This window comes from Pseudonaja textilis, chromosome 4 (genome assembly GCF_049901715.1).
Source record: "Pseudonaja textilis isolate UNSWEBS1 chromosome 4, rPseTex1.2, whole genome shotgun sequence".
Taxonomy (NCBI): Eukaryota; Metazoa; Chordata; class Lepidosauria; order Squamata; family Elapidae; genus Pseudonaja; species Pseudonaja textilis.
Window position 1 is genome coordinate 77,236,141 of NC_141993.1, and position 13,122 is coordinate 77,249,262.

Consider the following 13,122-nt stretch of genomic DNA (forward strand, 5'->3'; position numbering starts at 1 on the left):
AAGACCTTTGGTATTGAAGATGGCATGTATCCCTAGATCTAACAGAATAACAACCAGGTTGCTCTGGTTCCTAACGCCATGAACAGCTAAACCACAGCTGCCTCTTTCTTCAGAAAGGAGCAAACTGAACATCATTTGTGGGGGAGGGGCTTAGATCCCCTTCCAAATATAATGCTTTAAAACAGCATCAGAAAATCTACAAAATTGGAAGGTTAGTCATTAAGTAGAGGCAATGGATAAAACTTCACTGTAAACTGCAGTGAAAAAAACAACCAATGTCATTAATGTTTGGTAGTCCTTTCCCTAAACAAGTTTATGGCTACTCCACTGGGATGGATTAGATTTCTTCTCCTCCAAGGAGAAAACTGTTATTTCAACAATTTCCTGTTGATCCATAAGATCTTTACTAAGTAAAATAAGGCAAAACACCACTACCTAACCGTAAAGCCAAGATCCTGCAGGAATATTCCCAAACTACTTCTTGTATGTGTAAAGTAGGGAAAATGAATGAGTACTGTGCAGGTTTGAAAACCTTACACAACATCCTCACAGAGTAAGAAGTTATCATTCTCATTATGTCAGAGAACCAGGCTTACAAATCATTAGTGGCTTTGGGTACTATCAATTCTCCAATCAAACCTCTGGAAAAGTTGATAAGAGATCTTGGATGATAGATGAACTGTATCATTGAATATCTGCATGTGTAATCACAACTTCATAGTAAACAAGAGACAACCTAATTACATAGATATGGTCTTCAAGAAATCAATAGCCATCAAATAAATATTGGGCCTTATCTATGATCATCCATTTATTTAAATTCTTTGCAGCATACCATTTTGAAATTTCCTTAATTTCTGCTAAAACAGTCAGTATTTTAAAAAACTGATTTATACAAGATATGTTAGGAGATGCAGTAGGATGACCAAAACAAAGTCATTAAGAGTAATGGGATGGCAGCCATCAAATTAAGGAAACCAGTAAGTGATAAGTTAAACAAAATCATTCTGAAACCAGCTGCAAATATTCTATGATATATGTAGCTCTGTATTTCAGCTACCATAAATTATACACCAGCTACTATTGACTAATCTATTTGCCTTGTTCTAATTCCCTCCAAAAGGCAACAACTGAGTTGATCTTGAGATAACTGAAAAGACTCAAGGCAGTCTCAGATATGACTGTTCATCTACTATAGAACACACAGCCCAGGTGTGTTATTTCACATTGTTCACTCCAGGCTGGCTGTGAGGTATTAGGAGAACTGAAGTACCACATGCCTAGAGGGATCTTCTTAGCTGAAGGATGCCACTTTTATCTTGTCCTATCTTTTCTTTGATCTCACTTTCATCTTTACAGTTAGTGAAAATTGCCTACGTATAGTAACAACATTCTATCATTGGACATTGAATTTGAAAGCAAAGTGCCTAGCTCCAAGCAACAATTCCATTGCAAATTAATGAAGAGACATTCCTAAGAACAAGTACAGGTGTGAAAATCCAGCCTAAAGCAAATGCAGAATAGAAAGTTAGACTTGAACAAGAGGAATCTGCATTTAAATCCTGCTTGTTGGAGGTGCTAATTGTATAGACATTCCACCCTTTCTTCTAGAGGTAAGAAAAACATTGAAACTCAGTTTTCTTGGTTCTATCCAAACTTCTCTAGCTGCCCTTAAACTGTTCTTATATTTAAAATGAGATTAGCAAAACCCATCCTGTTCTTTCTCTCAAGAGTTCAGATCCCAGCAAGGAAGAAAGAAGACAAAAGGGCAGCTGTGCCCAAAATAAAGTGGTAGCTTTTATGCATGTCACCTTGAGTGGAAAACTATTTTGGTAAATAACACATAGATTATCCATTTTTAACTGGGTCATTCTAAGAATAACTCACTAGTTTTATTCTGGGTTTTCTAACCCTAAAACTGTATATTCCAAATTCCATCCAGTTGGGAAAGGCAGTTATAGAAGATGAAACATTTTCTTGCCTGAATACAATTCAAATATTTTCAGACTGGTTTCTGTAGATTTTGAATTTTAGATGCAGTATGAGTGAGGTTTCCTAGGGAAAATTCTAGATTTTCTGCCTTTCTGAGCAAATCTTTCAATCTTCTACTTAGATGGTGTTTGTTGTACATTGAGGTGCACAAAAGAGTCTTTGACTTATGGCTGCTTTGTACTGTATACTGCAACAGGATCTGCAGTGTGATGCAAAACACAAAACTAATTGAAGAAAGAGCAAGAAATCCTAGATCCAAGACTTACATCCTTTTAGGCAAAGGTTGCTGTTGCTGTATGCCAGAAATGATATTTGAAATATTGTGGAGATGAATGCTTGCCAAAGTCTTAAATAAATCTTGGCCATTTCCTATTTTAGAGCAGTCCCCTAGCTCTTAATGCATTAGTTTAGTTAAATCAGATTAAATCCTGATTTATCAAGAGCTGAAATAAGTAAGATCAGCATAATATGAAATATACAAATGACATCTATCTATCTATCTATCTATCTATCTATCTATCTATCTATCTATCTATCTATCTATCTATCATCTATCTACCTACCTACCTACCTTTCTATCTGAAATATAAATTAATAATCTACTCTGAAGGCCAGTGGCTCCCCAAAACTTCAGGCAATATCTGAAAAGGTGCTGGGCAACATAGGAACAATACCAGAGGAGATGCAAAAAAGGGAAAATTAAAAAACTGCAGCAACTGGGGTTTTTGAACTCAAGGTCAACCGAAGGGAAGAGGGGCTAATTGAAGCCACTACGGAGGCAAATAGGTTCCCCCTCCATTTCATAGTGTAGTTATCTGCTAAAATTACATGTAGGAAGATTCAGGACTGGGGGAAAAAAATTTTTAAGAGACACATTGTGAAATTTGCTTCCATCAGATACTGTGATGGACCATCAGCTTAGGCAGATTTTAGTGGAATCTAGACAAAATCATGGAGAGAACAGTCAATAGTTACTTATCTTGGTAACCCATTATTAGGTACTTCCTTGAACACAGGTAGCGAATAAGTAACTGGTATCTTAAATATCAGATGCTAGGAAACAACAGTGGAAAAAGGGCTATCACAATTTTATGAAGATTTATGAGCTTCCCAAATACATCTGGTTACCTGTTTATGACACAACACTGAGCTTGATGGGATCTTGCTCTAACCAGCAAGGCTCTTTCCATGCGTGTGTCCATTATGTTCATGCTCCTTTGAGCGTTTTTTAAACTAAAGATGGCAAGGACAGAACTGCCATGCAAAATATGTGCTCTCCCACTGAACACCACTGTTCAACATTATCTGAATAGGGTAGAAGGTTCCCTAACTTGCTACATTCCTCTTGTCTACAAGAAGGTTGGGGAAAGGAAATAAGACATTCTTCCTCCACAGAATATTCAACTGTGTCTCTCTTCTAAGTACTTTCTTCTAAGTACTCTCTTCTAGTACTTTAGATGTATGAACATTAAGTTTTATCTTGGTTGGCATTACCTTGCTCTTATGGGCTGTGATCCGAGTCGAGGTCCAAGAGCATTCCCATTCCCAGGTGAGTTCTTCCGAGCTAATGCAGGTGAGATGGAAGTAGTTCGTTGAGGCACCTGTAAGAAAACCCAAAGCGTGCTGGCTACTGAAGTTCTGCGGCCAGAAGTAGGGTCCCAGACTTGAAATGAGACAACTTGCTATGGCCAACTTACCACTACCAACTCGCTGTGGGGCAATTGCCACTGGACAATTTAACAATTCAATTTAATTATTTAAAAGAAATAAGAAGTATTTTAATTTTTGTCACGCACATGCACAAGTTATCCCATCGCAAGTTGGCCATGGCAAGTTGTCCTGAGGAGAGTTGGCTGTGGCAAGTTGGCCATGGCAAATTGTCACAGACCCTCCCAGATTATAACCAATATATTATAGGTAATGACTACCAGGTTAGGCAAATTTGCCAGCTTTAATTTCTTCTGGAAAGATGGAAGTATTTTTTTTCAATGAAGCAATTATAAACTGCACTTGGTTTTCACAGCACCTTGTTAGGAGATAAAATATCATATCTGAAATGCATTCATTTTAATTCCATGGGGTAACTTACTTGTTTCAATCACAGCTTGATGATCTTTAAGTTGCCACGTCAATATTTGATTTGCAGAAAGTATTATATGTGAACTAAAAATTCCAAGATTTTTGGAGGACTGTCTTAATGTGTCCCACGGAAACAGAGAGAACATTGATTTTTCATCAGAAGCAAGGCACTTTCTTTGAGAGCTTGAAGTGGCTTACGTAGGGGGTCTTTCTTTTCTTTTACCCCTACAGCAAGAACTCAATGAAAAGAGTTGGGTTGAGTGGCCACAAGTGGCCTGTAGTTATCATCCAGTGAGCTTCTATGATTGAATGGGAACTAGAATCGGGATTTTCTGATTCCAGGTCCAAGACTTATTATATTACAATGACACTAATGAGGATAGTATTTTGTTATTATAATGAGGCATTGACTGCAGAGTAGAAGGGCAGCAACACTATTGATTTTAACGTCAGCCTGGGGATTAAGAGCCACTGGAAGATTCTAACAGTCGCTAACTCAAAACCAAGATGTACAGAAATTCAATGGAGCATTAGCACGATAGGCCATACAAATATAGTAATAATAAGCAAGGCGGAGATGCGAATATCAAATATGTAATTGCACTTGCATTATTTTAAGCCAGATAATTGGTTCATCTAGATCAGTATTGTCTATCCTCGGTGGGTGTGGCAAGGGAAGGATATACTGCAAAATCCCATTCCCTCCCCACCCCACTAACCTGCTTTCCAGCTCTGTTCTCCTTTGCAGGGCAACCAAAGAAGACTCAGCTGATCAGTTGGGACTCAGTGGGAGGCAGAGAACAGATGGGGGTGGGGCCAGTCAGAGGTGGTATTTGCTGCTTCTCCGAACTACCCCAAATTTCCTCTACCAGTTCTCCAGAACCTGTCAGAAGCTGCTGAATACCACCTCTGTTCCAGAGCCTTGGGAGCCAGTTTTTACCTTCCCAAAGGCTCGAGGAAAAACTCCGGAACCCGAGGAGGGCAACCCCCCCCCCCACTGTGGTGCAGGATGCTGACTAGGGCACACACACCATGGGCAAGCCCACCCAGCAACCTAACTCATTGCTAAAATTTTGAAGCCCATCCCTAATTATTGGAACCTGGGTCTCAACAATACAGCCAGCACAGTCATGAAGGATAATGGGAACTGTAGTTCACCATCAGTTGGATGAAGGTTGTTGGTTTTTTTGCTGCCACTCAGTTTTAGTTAAATTTTTCTTTCTATATCTACTAGAGATGCCAAGGACTGAGCTTGGGATCTTCCTTCATAAAAAGTACATCTGAAATACAAGCCCTTTTCCAAAGCAAGCCATAAAATAGCTTGTTTAACAATGGCCTTGTTTAAAGAGAAAAAGACATTATGAATATACAAATACTTGATGATTATTTACACAAATGGTTATGAGAGGTAGATTTGACTATAATATACACATTCAGATTTTTAATTATGCAGATGTTCCTGTGATGGTTTGTGATCTCAAACAACAAATTAGTTCTGAACTGGTCTGAATAGGAATGAAGGTAACTCCATTCCACAGTTATGGCGACTTAAAATGTGATAAAATGGAACAGAGTTCTATGCAGTGAATGTTGTATAATAGACACGTACCCTAACTGTAACTTCTGTGGATTTTGCTGCTGAGCTGATGAACAATGTGTTGTTATTATTAGTGGTGGCAGAAATAATGGAATGACAATATTTTTTATAATCCTTCTAATTACAGAAAACCTTGAGGCCATTTTCCATAACCATATCATTATGGTAGAAAAAAAGTAAAATAAAAATGGAGTAAGAACACAGGAAAAAATATCCTTTAAATGGAATGTTAGGCAGCGTTAGTAATAAAGATGTCGATGTAAAAAGGTGCGTTGTAGTTTTTTTAAAAGAGAAGTGAGAAACATGACATTATTGGGGCTGGTGTAACGCAGAAAGAGAGGGTATGCCATGACATCGGTGCCACAAAATCCTCTGTGTCACCATCAGATAATCTATAAGGCATTTTCTTGTGTTTCCAGCACTTGGACATTTTTTTAGTGCTTCCAATAAGGGGTGTTTTCTAATGCTTCCAACGTGTTCAATGCAATCACTTTGCCAATAAAATGGAGCATTTCATGAATAACATCATACACGGAAGATTTCAAAATAAAATCTGTTGTACACTCTTCACGGACAAAGGCTTTATAAATAATCTGGGCCTGAAGGTGCTTTTTTCAAAAGGTAACTGGACTTTATTTTTACTTGAAGACTGAAGGAGCTTCTTGAAGCAAAACGTCTTCAAGGAAAAATAAAATCCAGTTGCCTTTTGAAAAAGCACGTTTGGGATAACTATGACCTAGATGACTGAGAATCTCTATGGACAATCTGTTTCTAACTGCATGTAATTTTATTCGAAAAGAAAAGGATACTTTATAACTATTTGCCTCTCTACTTCAAGTGAATAATTTATTTTCAGTGTTAATCTCAGGGGATTAAACTTTTGTTGATGTCACAGCTCAAGCAATTTAGCACATTACCCACAGGTCATGCTTCTAAAATGCAACTAACTGAGAGCTCCATCTCTAAGCCGGTTGGAAGTCTCTCTGTGGCCATCTTATTGGTCAATTACCTAATTGCAAAGACAATCCCAAATTCAAGACAATTTCCTCCTTTTAAGATTGGACACAAAAACGTCGCTTGTTTTCTTCACCATTGTTCCTGGGGAATCTAAGGTGACCTTCTTATTTTGAAATGAAATTATCTGAGGGGCAATCCCTAATCTTTCTCGGTAAATACTATATAAATTATTCATGACACCGATACAAGCTGAATACCACACACACACACACACACACACACACACACACGGGACATCCCTGCATTTAATCAATCAGCTATTTGTTTTTTCTTTCTGTTTATATTTGTGCAATCCAAGATTCTGCATGAAAGAGACACTGTTGTTATGAGAGCCTTAATGAAAACAAAACAGTATCTGCATTAGTTTGGAACACAGCCTTAGACTGCAACCCAACAGTCACCTCCTTAGGAGAAAGTCCCATGTATTTCAGTGGGACTTAATTCTAAGTCAGTGCCTATGGAACCACATTAATTAGAGAGCTACTGCTGCCATCAAATCATGAAAGCATTAAGATTCTGGAGCATTTGTACAATATTCTAACTAATATTGATTGTATCTGGAGGCATGATGTCAGCCTGGAAAGCGTACAGGTTTGATCCAGTATGGCAAGTTTTATGCTTAGTGCAGGTTTCTTTTCTAAATGCAAAGCTGGGAGTGAGAGGAAAGGGAAGGGAAGCCAAAAGACAGACATGCCGCATCTTCTGCAACATGATTGCAACAGTCTTTTATATTATATATCACTAGCACAGTCTACTGATCTCATGCATATTTTTTATTAACGGCTTGATGCTGTAACCTGGAGCTCCGTAGCCAAAATAATGCTGGGGAATGCTGTTAAGGATTTGTATTCAGACCAATATCTTATTCCTGCCTCAGATTCCATGCAGCAATAATTGGTTTCGATATCTGCTTTTTGCCTTGGCTGGTGTATTCCATTCGCAGGGGTCTCCAAACTTGGCAACTTTAAGACTTGTGGACTTCAACTCCTATAATTCTCCAGCCGGCTGGAGAATTCTAGGAGTTTGAAGTCCACAAGTCTTAAAGTTGCCAAGTTTGGAGACCTCTGTGTTAGAGAATCCAACCCCAACCCCAATGTAACTCATCTCTAGGATCATTTGATTAAAGACAGAACAGCAAATCCAGCCAAATGCCCTTATTTTCTATATAGGTGAGAAAATAACTCGTACAGGTATTCCTCAGCACACGATAGTTCATTTAGTGACCATTTGAAGTTACAACGGCACTGGAAGAAGGGACTTATGACAATTTTTCACACTTACGATGCATTGCAGCATCCCCACGATCAAAATCCAGATGTGTGGCAACTGGTTCATATATTTGATGATTTCAATGTCCCTACAACCTTTCAACCTTCCTGACTAGCAAAGTCAATGGGAAAACCAGATTCACTTCATAACTGTGTTACTGACTTAACAACTGCAGTGATTCACTTAACCGTGGCAAGACAAGTCATAAAATGGGGCATAATTCACTTAACGCATGTCTCACTTAGCAACAGAAATTTTGGGCCTAGTTGTGTTGTAAGTCAAAGACTTTCTGTACAGTTGAGAATGGGCTGGTAAGCCTGCCTAACTTTGATTATTTGTATACAATGTTTTATGACCTTAGTTCTTATGGGAAAGAGGGCCTGTCCAGAATAATTTTGGGTTCAGATTAGGAAAGTTATGAGAATATAAACTTTTGTATTAGCTTCCTTGCTTATTTACAGAAAAGACATGGCTACCATTAGAGGAGGTCAGGTAGTGCCTCCAGACTGAAACTTCATTGCTTCTGCCATTATAGTTTAAAAACTGAATTAATACACATCTCTAACAGGTAGTCAATAGCTACCAATGGATTTCTTTAACTATGCAGTGGACTCGTGCCAAGAAGCTATGGAAAATCAAAGATTTTTTATTTGGTTTCATCCAGATCATCATCATTTGCCTCATAACCTGAGGTCATAAGGTTGCACCTCACGCTAAAATATTTAGAGTCTAGTCCACTGCAATTAGACTAAAGGAGATAATTATTAAATGCAATCTAAAGAAGGGATATTATATATTGATTCTAATTATAATTACACTGAAACTGAAAACCAATTATATTTTCATATGGCCCCACTAACTACTTTTTTGGAAAATGGCTCTGATATGGTATTAAAAAAAACCAAGGGTGCTTCTCAGCTGCAGAAAATGGGCATTGTATTTGCTAGATGAATTTGTTCTTTGGTAGAAACTCTGAGGGCAACCTATTCCATCTCAGTTGCCTCTTCGTGTATGAAACTAGATTTTCTGTGCTTTTGTTTTCATAGTATTTGTTTTACTGCAAATAATTAAGAGTCTTTGGATTTGGTCAGTATATAAATGGAATGAATGGATGGATGAATGAATGAATGAATGAATGAATGAACTATTGGAGACTACATTTACCAGATCTGGATTGAAAAAAAGCAAAAGCAAAACCAGGCAACCACTTCAGAGTAGCAATCATATAGTTTATGTATGGTATCTCCTTGCTGCCATCTAGCGGGCATCCGGATGTTGGCAACTCAAGCTCTGTGATAGAACACAAAAGGGTTCCAGGTTTAGCCTCTAATTCTAATAGAGGCTGAACCTGGAACCCTTTTGTGGTCTATCACAGAGCTACAGTTACTGCTCTCAAAGGAATTTGAAGCATGTCCTCAAGTATTAATGTATTTGGCCCTTTCAAATGTAGGAGTCACCAGGGTCATCCTGGGAAAGAGTCCCTGGTGCCACCGGAAAGATTTGCAGCGCCGCCACAGACGTCTAAGCTATTTCCTATTCCTAATTTTGCTACTTAGCATGATTCCTTTGTTTAATTTTTTTTTTTACCTTTGGTGGAATGTCTTCTTCCTGTCGTAACCAAGAACTTCGATCAAACTTTTCAACACGAGGGGGGAGAGGAGGCTTTTCAGAAGTGGGGTCCGAGTTCTGCCTTGGCATCTCAGTGCGGTGAGAGGTCACCGTTAGAGCTTCCTGAAACCCAGCCATTCCCTTTGTGGGTTGTTCATGCAGTGAGTGAGAGGCAGGCAAGGAAGGTCCCTGGGATTTCACACTGACCAGATGTGGAATCTATGCACCAAGTTAAAACAAAGTCATAAGTATAAATTGGGAAAAAAAAGTTATTAAAAAGAGTATAATGAAGCATGTTTTTTTTTTTTAAAAAAATTGTTTCCCCAATTTTTATTTTAGTTTTTTTTAGTTTTTTAAAATGAATTTGATTAAAAAATAAAATAAAATTCAGATTGTTCAATAATAAGTGGATGACGGTCAGGAAATGCCAAAGATGAGATTCCTTATTTGGCCTGAATTCTGTTCCATTAAAGCATTTTTTTTTTAGTTAAATGATAATGTGTTATTTATGAAATGATGTAAGAAAGTTACATATGAAATGTTTGTTTCGTTTGGCATGGTCTATGATATCTAGAAAAAAAGGAAACTTGATTTTCCATATATTATTGTTGTTATATCCACCAATTGGTTTGGTGTGTCAGGTCCATGGTGTTCAGCTTTTTTATTTTAAAAGAACATTTCAAAAAGTGGAGTGGCTGTTTTCAGGTGTTTCAGGTGAGTTGTCAAAAAGTGTAACGCTTTCTGCATTTAAATTACTATAACGTTATAATGATTAGGAATTGTGTACAGAAAGGCATCTGCAAGGCTGGTGGCTCCTCATTTTGGTTGCACTGAGTTGCCAAAAGAGAAACAGGAAAAAGAAACTTTGCAATTGGTTTGACAGCTACAAGAGAAAATAAAGCCATGAGTCTAAATATCATTTGGGCAGACACAGGTCATGTTGACACTAAGTCTTATTTTGCCTGATCCATGGTATGTTCACCATACCAGCTGGGTCTATATAATACATTAAGCCATAAATCCTTACCAACAATAATTAATAGTTCACACAAGAAGGAAAACCAGAACCCCAATGCACCTCATAATTTAGTCTGCTGTATGCAGTTGCTTATTGATACCTCCTCTAAGATATTAAATTCTATGTATTATTTTAGGGGAAAAGTGTGGTGGAATCTCCAGCTAGACTAGAGGGAGGCGTTAAGTGGGAGCTTAGCTTAGAATCCTTGCACTGCAGAAAGTGGCACAGACCTGACTTCCCTGAGAATCCCTGAAGCCTTATCTGACCATTCACCAGGGAAATTTATTCAGTCCGGCAAGATTCTTGTAACAATGGGATTAACAATAAAGCTTTTGCTTGAGACTATTCACAAGTGGTTTTGGTTGCTTGCACCTGACACAAAAGGGGCTTGGACACTATGTATTTTCCTTAGTTTTCACACAAACACTCAATTTCCATGCTGTAAATGACATCTAAAAAGGATGCAAAAAAAAAGCTATTACATAAACAAACAAACAAAAACCTTGGCCAATATTTTGTTTTTCAGTACTTTAATTGGAAGAATGGGTCACAACTGAGCTGGAAGAATTGCCATCCTGGACCAAAGCAGCATTTTATATGTTATCTTCTAATTTCTCTTTCATGGAAACCACTGGTTTATTACCCTGTAAGCAAACTAACTAATGTAGAAGCATGTGGGGTTGGTGTTTTGTTTTTTTTTGCACAATGAAGGAGAAAAATGGATGATCTGGAGTGGAACTTATGATGAGGTTATGAATGGAACCATGGAAATTCAAAGACAAATATGGTACTATTAATTTCACTCATATTACCAAGGAGTTGCCTCTAAGAGGCAACAAATCCAAATTTTGCTCCAGAGGAGATTTTCAGGATATCCATCAAATATGCCGATATCTTACAGTATATACTTCCATTATGCCACATTCACAATTTATTTAAATATGTATTATGCAAATATATAATTTGCATATATAACATATATAATTATGTGGAGTTTGGAGCGTGTGACAAACATGTGGGCATTCCAGAATAGCTTCACAGGGACTAGGCTTTTTAAATAATAATGAAATCTATGTTATTTGAACGAGATATTCTGATTATGCATGCCACTGCGTTTTATCCCAAAAAATAAAATGATAAGACACAATTCCACATTACTGGAAACACTATTTAAACATTCCTCTTTATCAGAGTTCCTGGAGCATGTTTCCTTATGACTTGACTTTTGACCTCTCTCCCAAAGAAAAAGGTTAAGAACAGATTGATAACATTTTTCATTCCCCCAACCGTATGGTTGCCTCAATGTGTGTTTGACTGTCTAAATCACAAGTGCAGAAGGACTGATTTTTGGTCAAGATTTGACCCACATTGCCTCCCTATTTTGCCTACAAGTTCTCTTTCTAACCCATCGTGACTTCCCCACTGTTATTTCTGGTCACTCAGCCATCCAAAAATTTCCACTGCCACTGCTTTTTCTCCTGAAGGCCAATGGAGACAAGTCCAGATGAAATCTGCTGTCTCAAAAACAGCTTCGTGGATTACATTTTCTCCCAGAAAAGTAAGGGATGTGCTTCTTATTCATCAGCCTCCTCAAACAGCATTTTCATGAACATCTCTTAGGTCTGAATGACCTCAAACAATGGAGAGATAGCTACTGTTCTACTAACTTTAATATCAGAATGAGTAAAAATCCCTAATTTTATTTTCATTATAATTCTCTATCCAGAGGATAATATGGTGGTTGTGACAGCTAGACTACATTTTTTATTTTCCTCTCAGATAAGGGGACGAGGAGAAAACAGACCCTGGGTAGTGGAACTGAATTAGTCAAACTACAAGCAGAATTTGACAGCGTTGTTCTGAAATGTTAATGTTTGTTGAACAGGATAATTGTTTAGAGATGACATTACCTTTGATGAAAATAATCTGTCACATTCTTGCCTGAGCTGTATCTGAGAAGCAAAGAACACGAGGCTTTACTAAGACACAATACCTGTGGATCCACTGATCGCAACATGGGTGGTGTCCGAGCAGGCTGCACCCCGCTAATACTAAAGGATTCTGATCGAGGTGGAAGGTTTGGGTCAGAAATTCTGTTTGCCACCTTGTGAGGCATGGCTGGGGAACTTTGCCGGTTAAGTCTGGAACGTTCTTCAACCTGAAACAAGAGGAGAAAAAAGAGCTGTGAATTCAAGTTGTCTGAAGGCCTTGTCCGTAATACCTCTAAAAACCTGTAGAGCCATTTTCTCAAGTCTGTATTTCCAATCAGCCATTCCAAAAACAAAAATAATTCCAGCTAACTATGAATTGTGGCTACTCCAAAGGACTTTCATATTAATAAATAGTATAACAAAATTAGTTAGAGTTGCTCAGTTTATGAATTTTGCTCAAGTCTAGTTCTACCTCCTGTCATATCAATAAATATTCAATCAGCTGAATTTAAATGGTTTCCTAGTAATCAGCAAGAAGGCTAAAGTGTAGACTGAACAGATTGTAAACTCAGTAAACATCAGTCAACCGAAAGTGACAAAAAGTAATAAGT

The 13,122-nt window shown here is 37.9% G+C and overlaps 1 protein-coding gene across 7 annotated transcripts in view; it reads right to left on the bottom strand.

The window, feature by feature from the left end:
* Nucleotides 1–13,122, bottom strand: part of TNIK (TRAF2 and NCK interacting kinase) — a 311,530-nt gene that overhangs the window by 45,181 nt on the left and 253,227 nt on the right. For 5 of the 7 annotated variants that reach the window (XM_026705758.2, XM_087933454.1, XM_026705757.2 and 2 more), the window contains 3 exons: nt 12,574–12,738; nt 9,542–9,781; nt 3,487–3,593 (listed from right to left, as the gene is read on the bottom strand). In XM_026705758.2, coding sequence (XP_026561543.1) covers nt 3,487–3,593; nt 9,542–9,781; nt 12,574–12,738 — 512 coding nt within the window. The remainder of the gene's footprint in view (nt 1–3,486; nt 3,594–9,541; nt 9,782–12,573; nt 12,739–13,122) is intronic. The other 2 variants (XM_087933457.1, XM_087933456.1) reach the window with 1 other exon arrangement.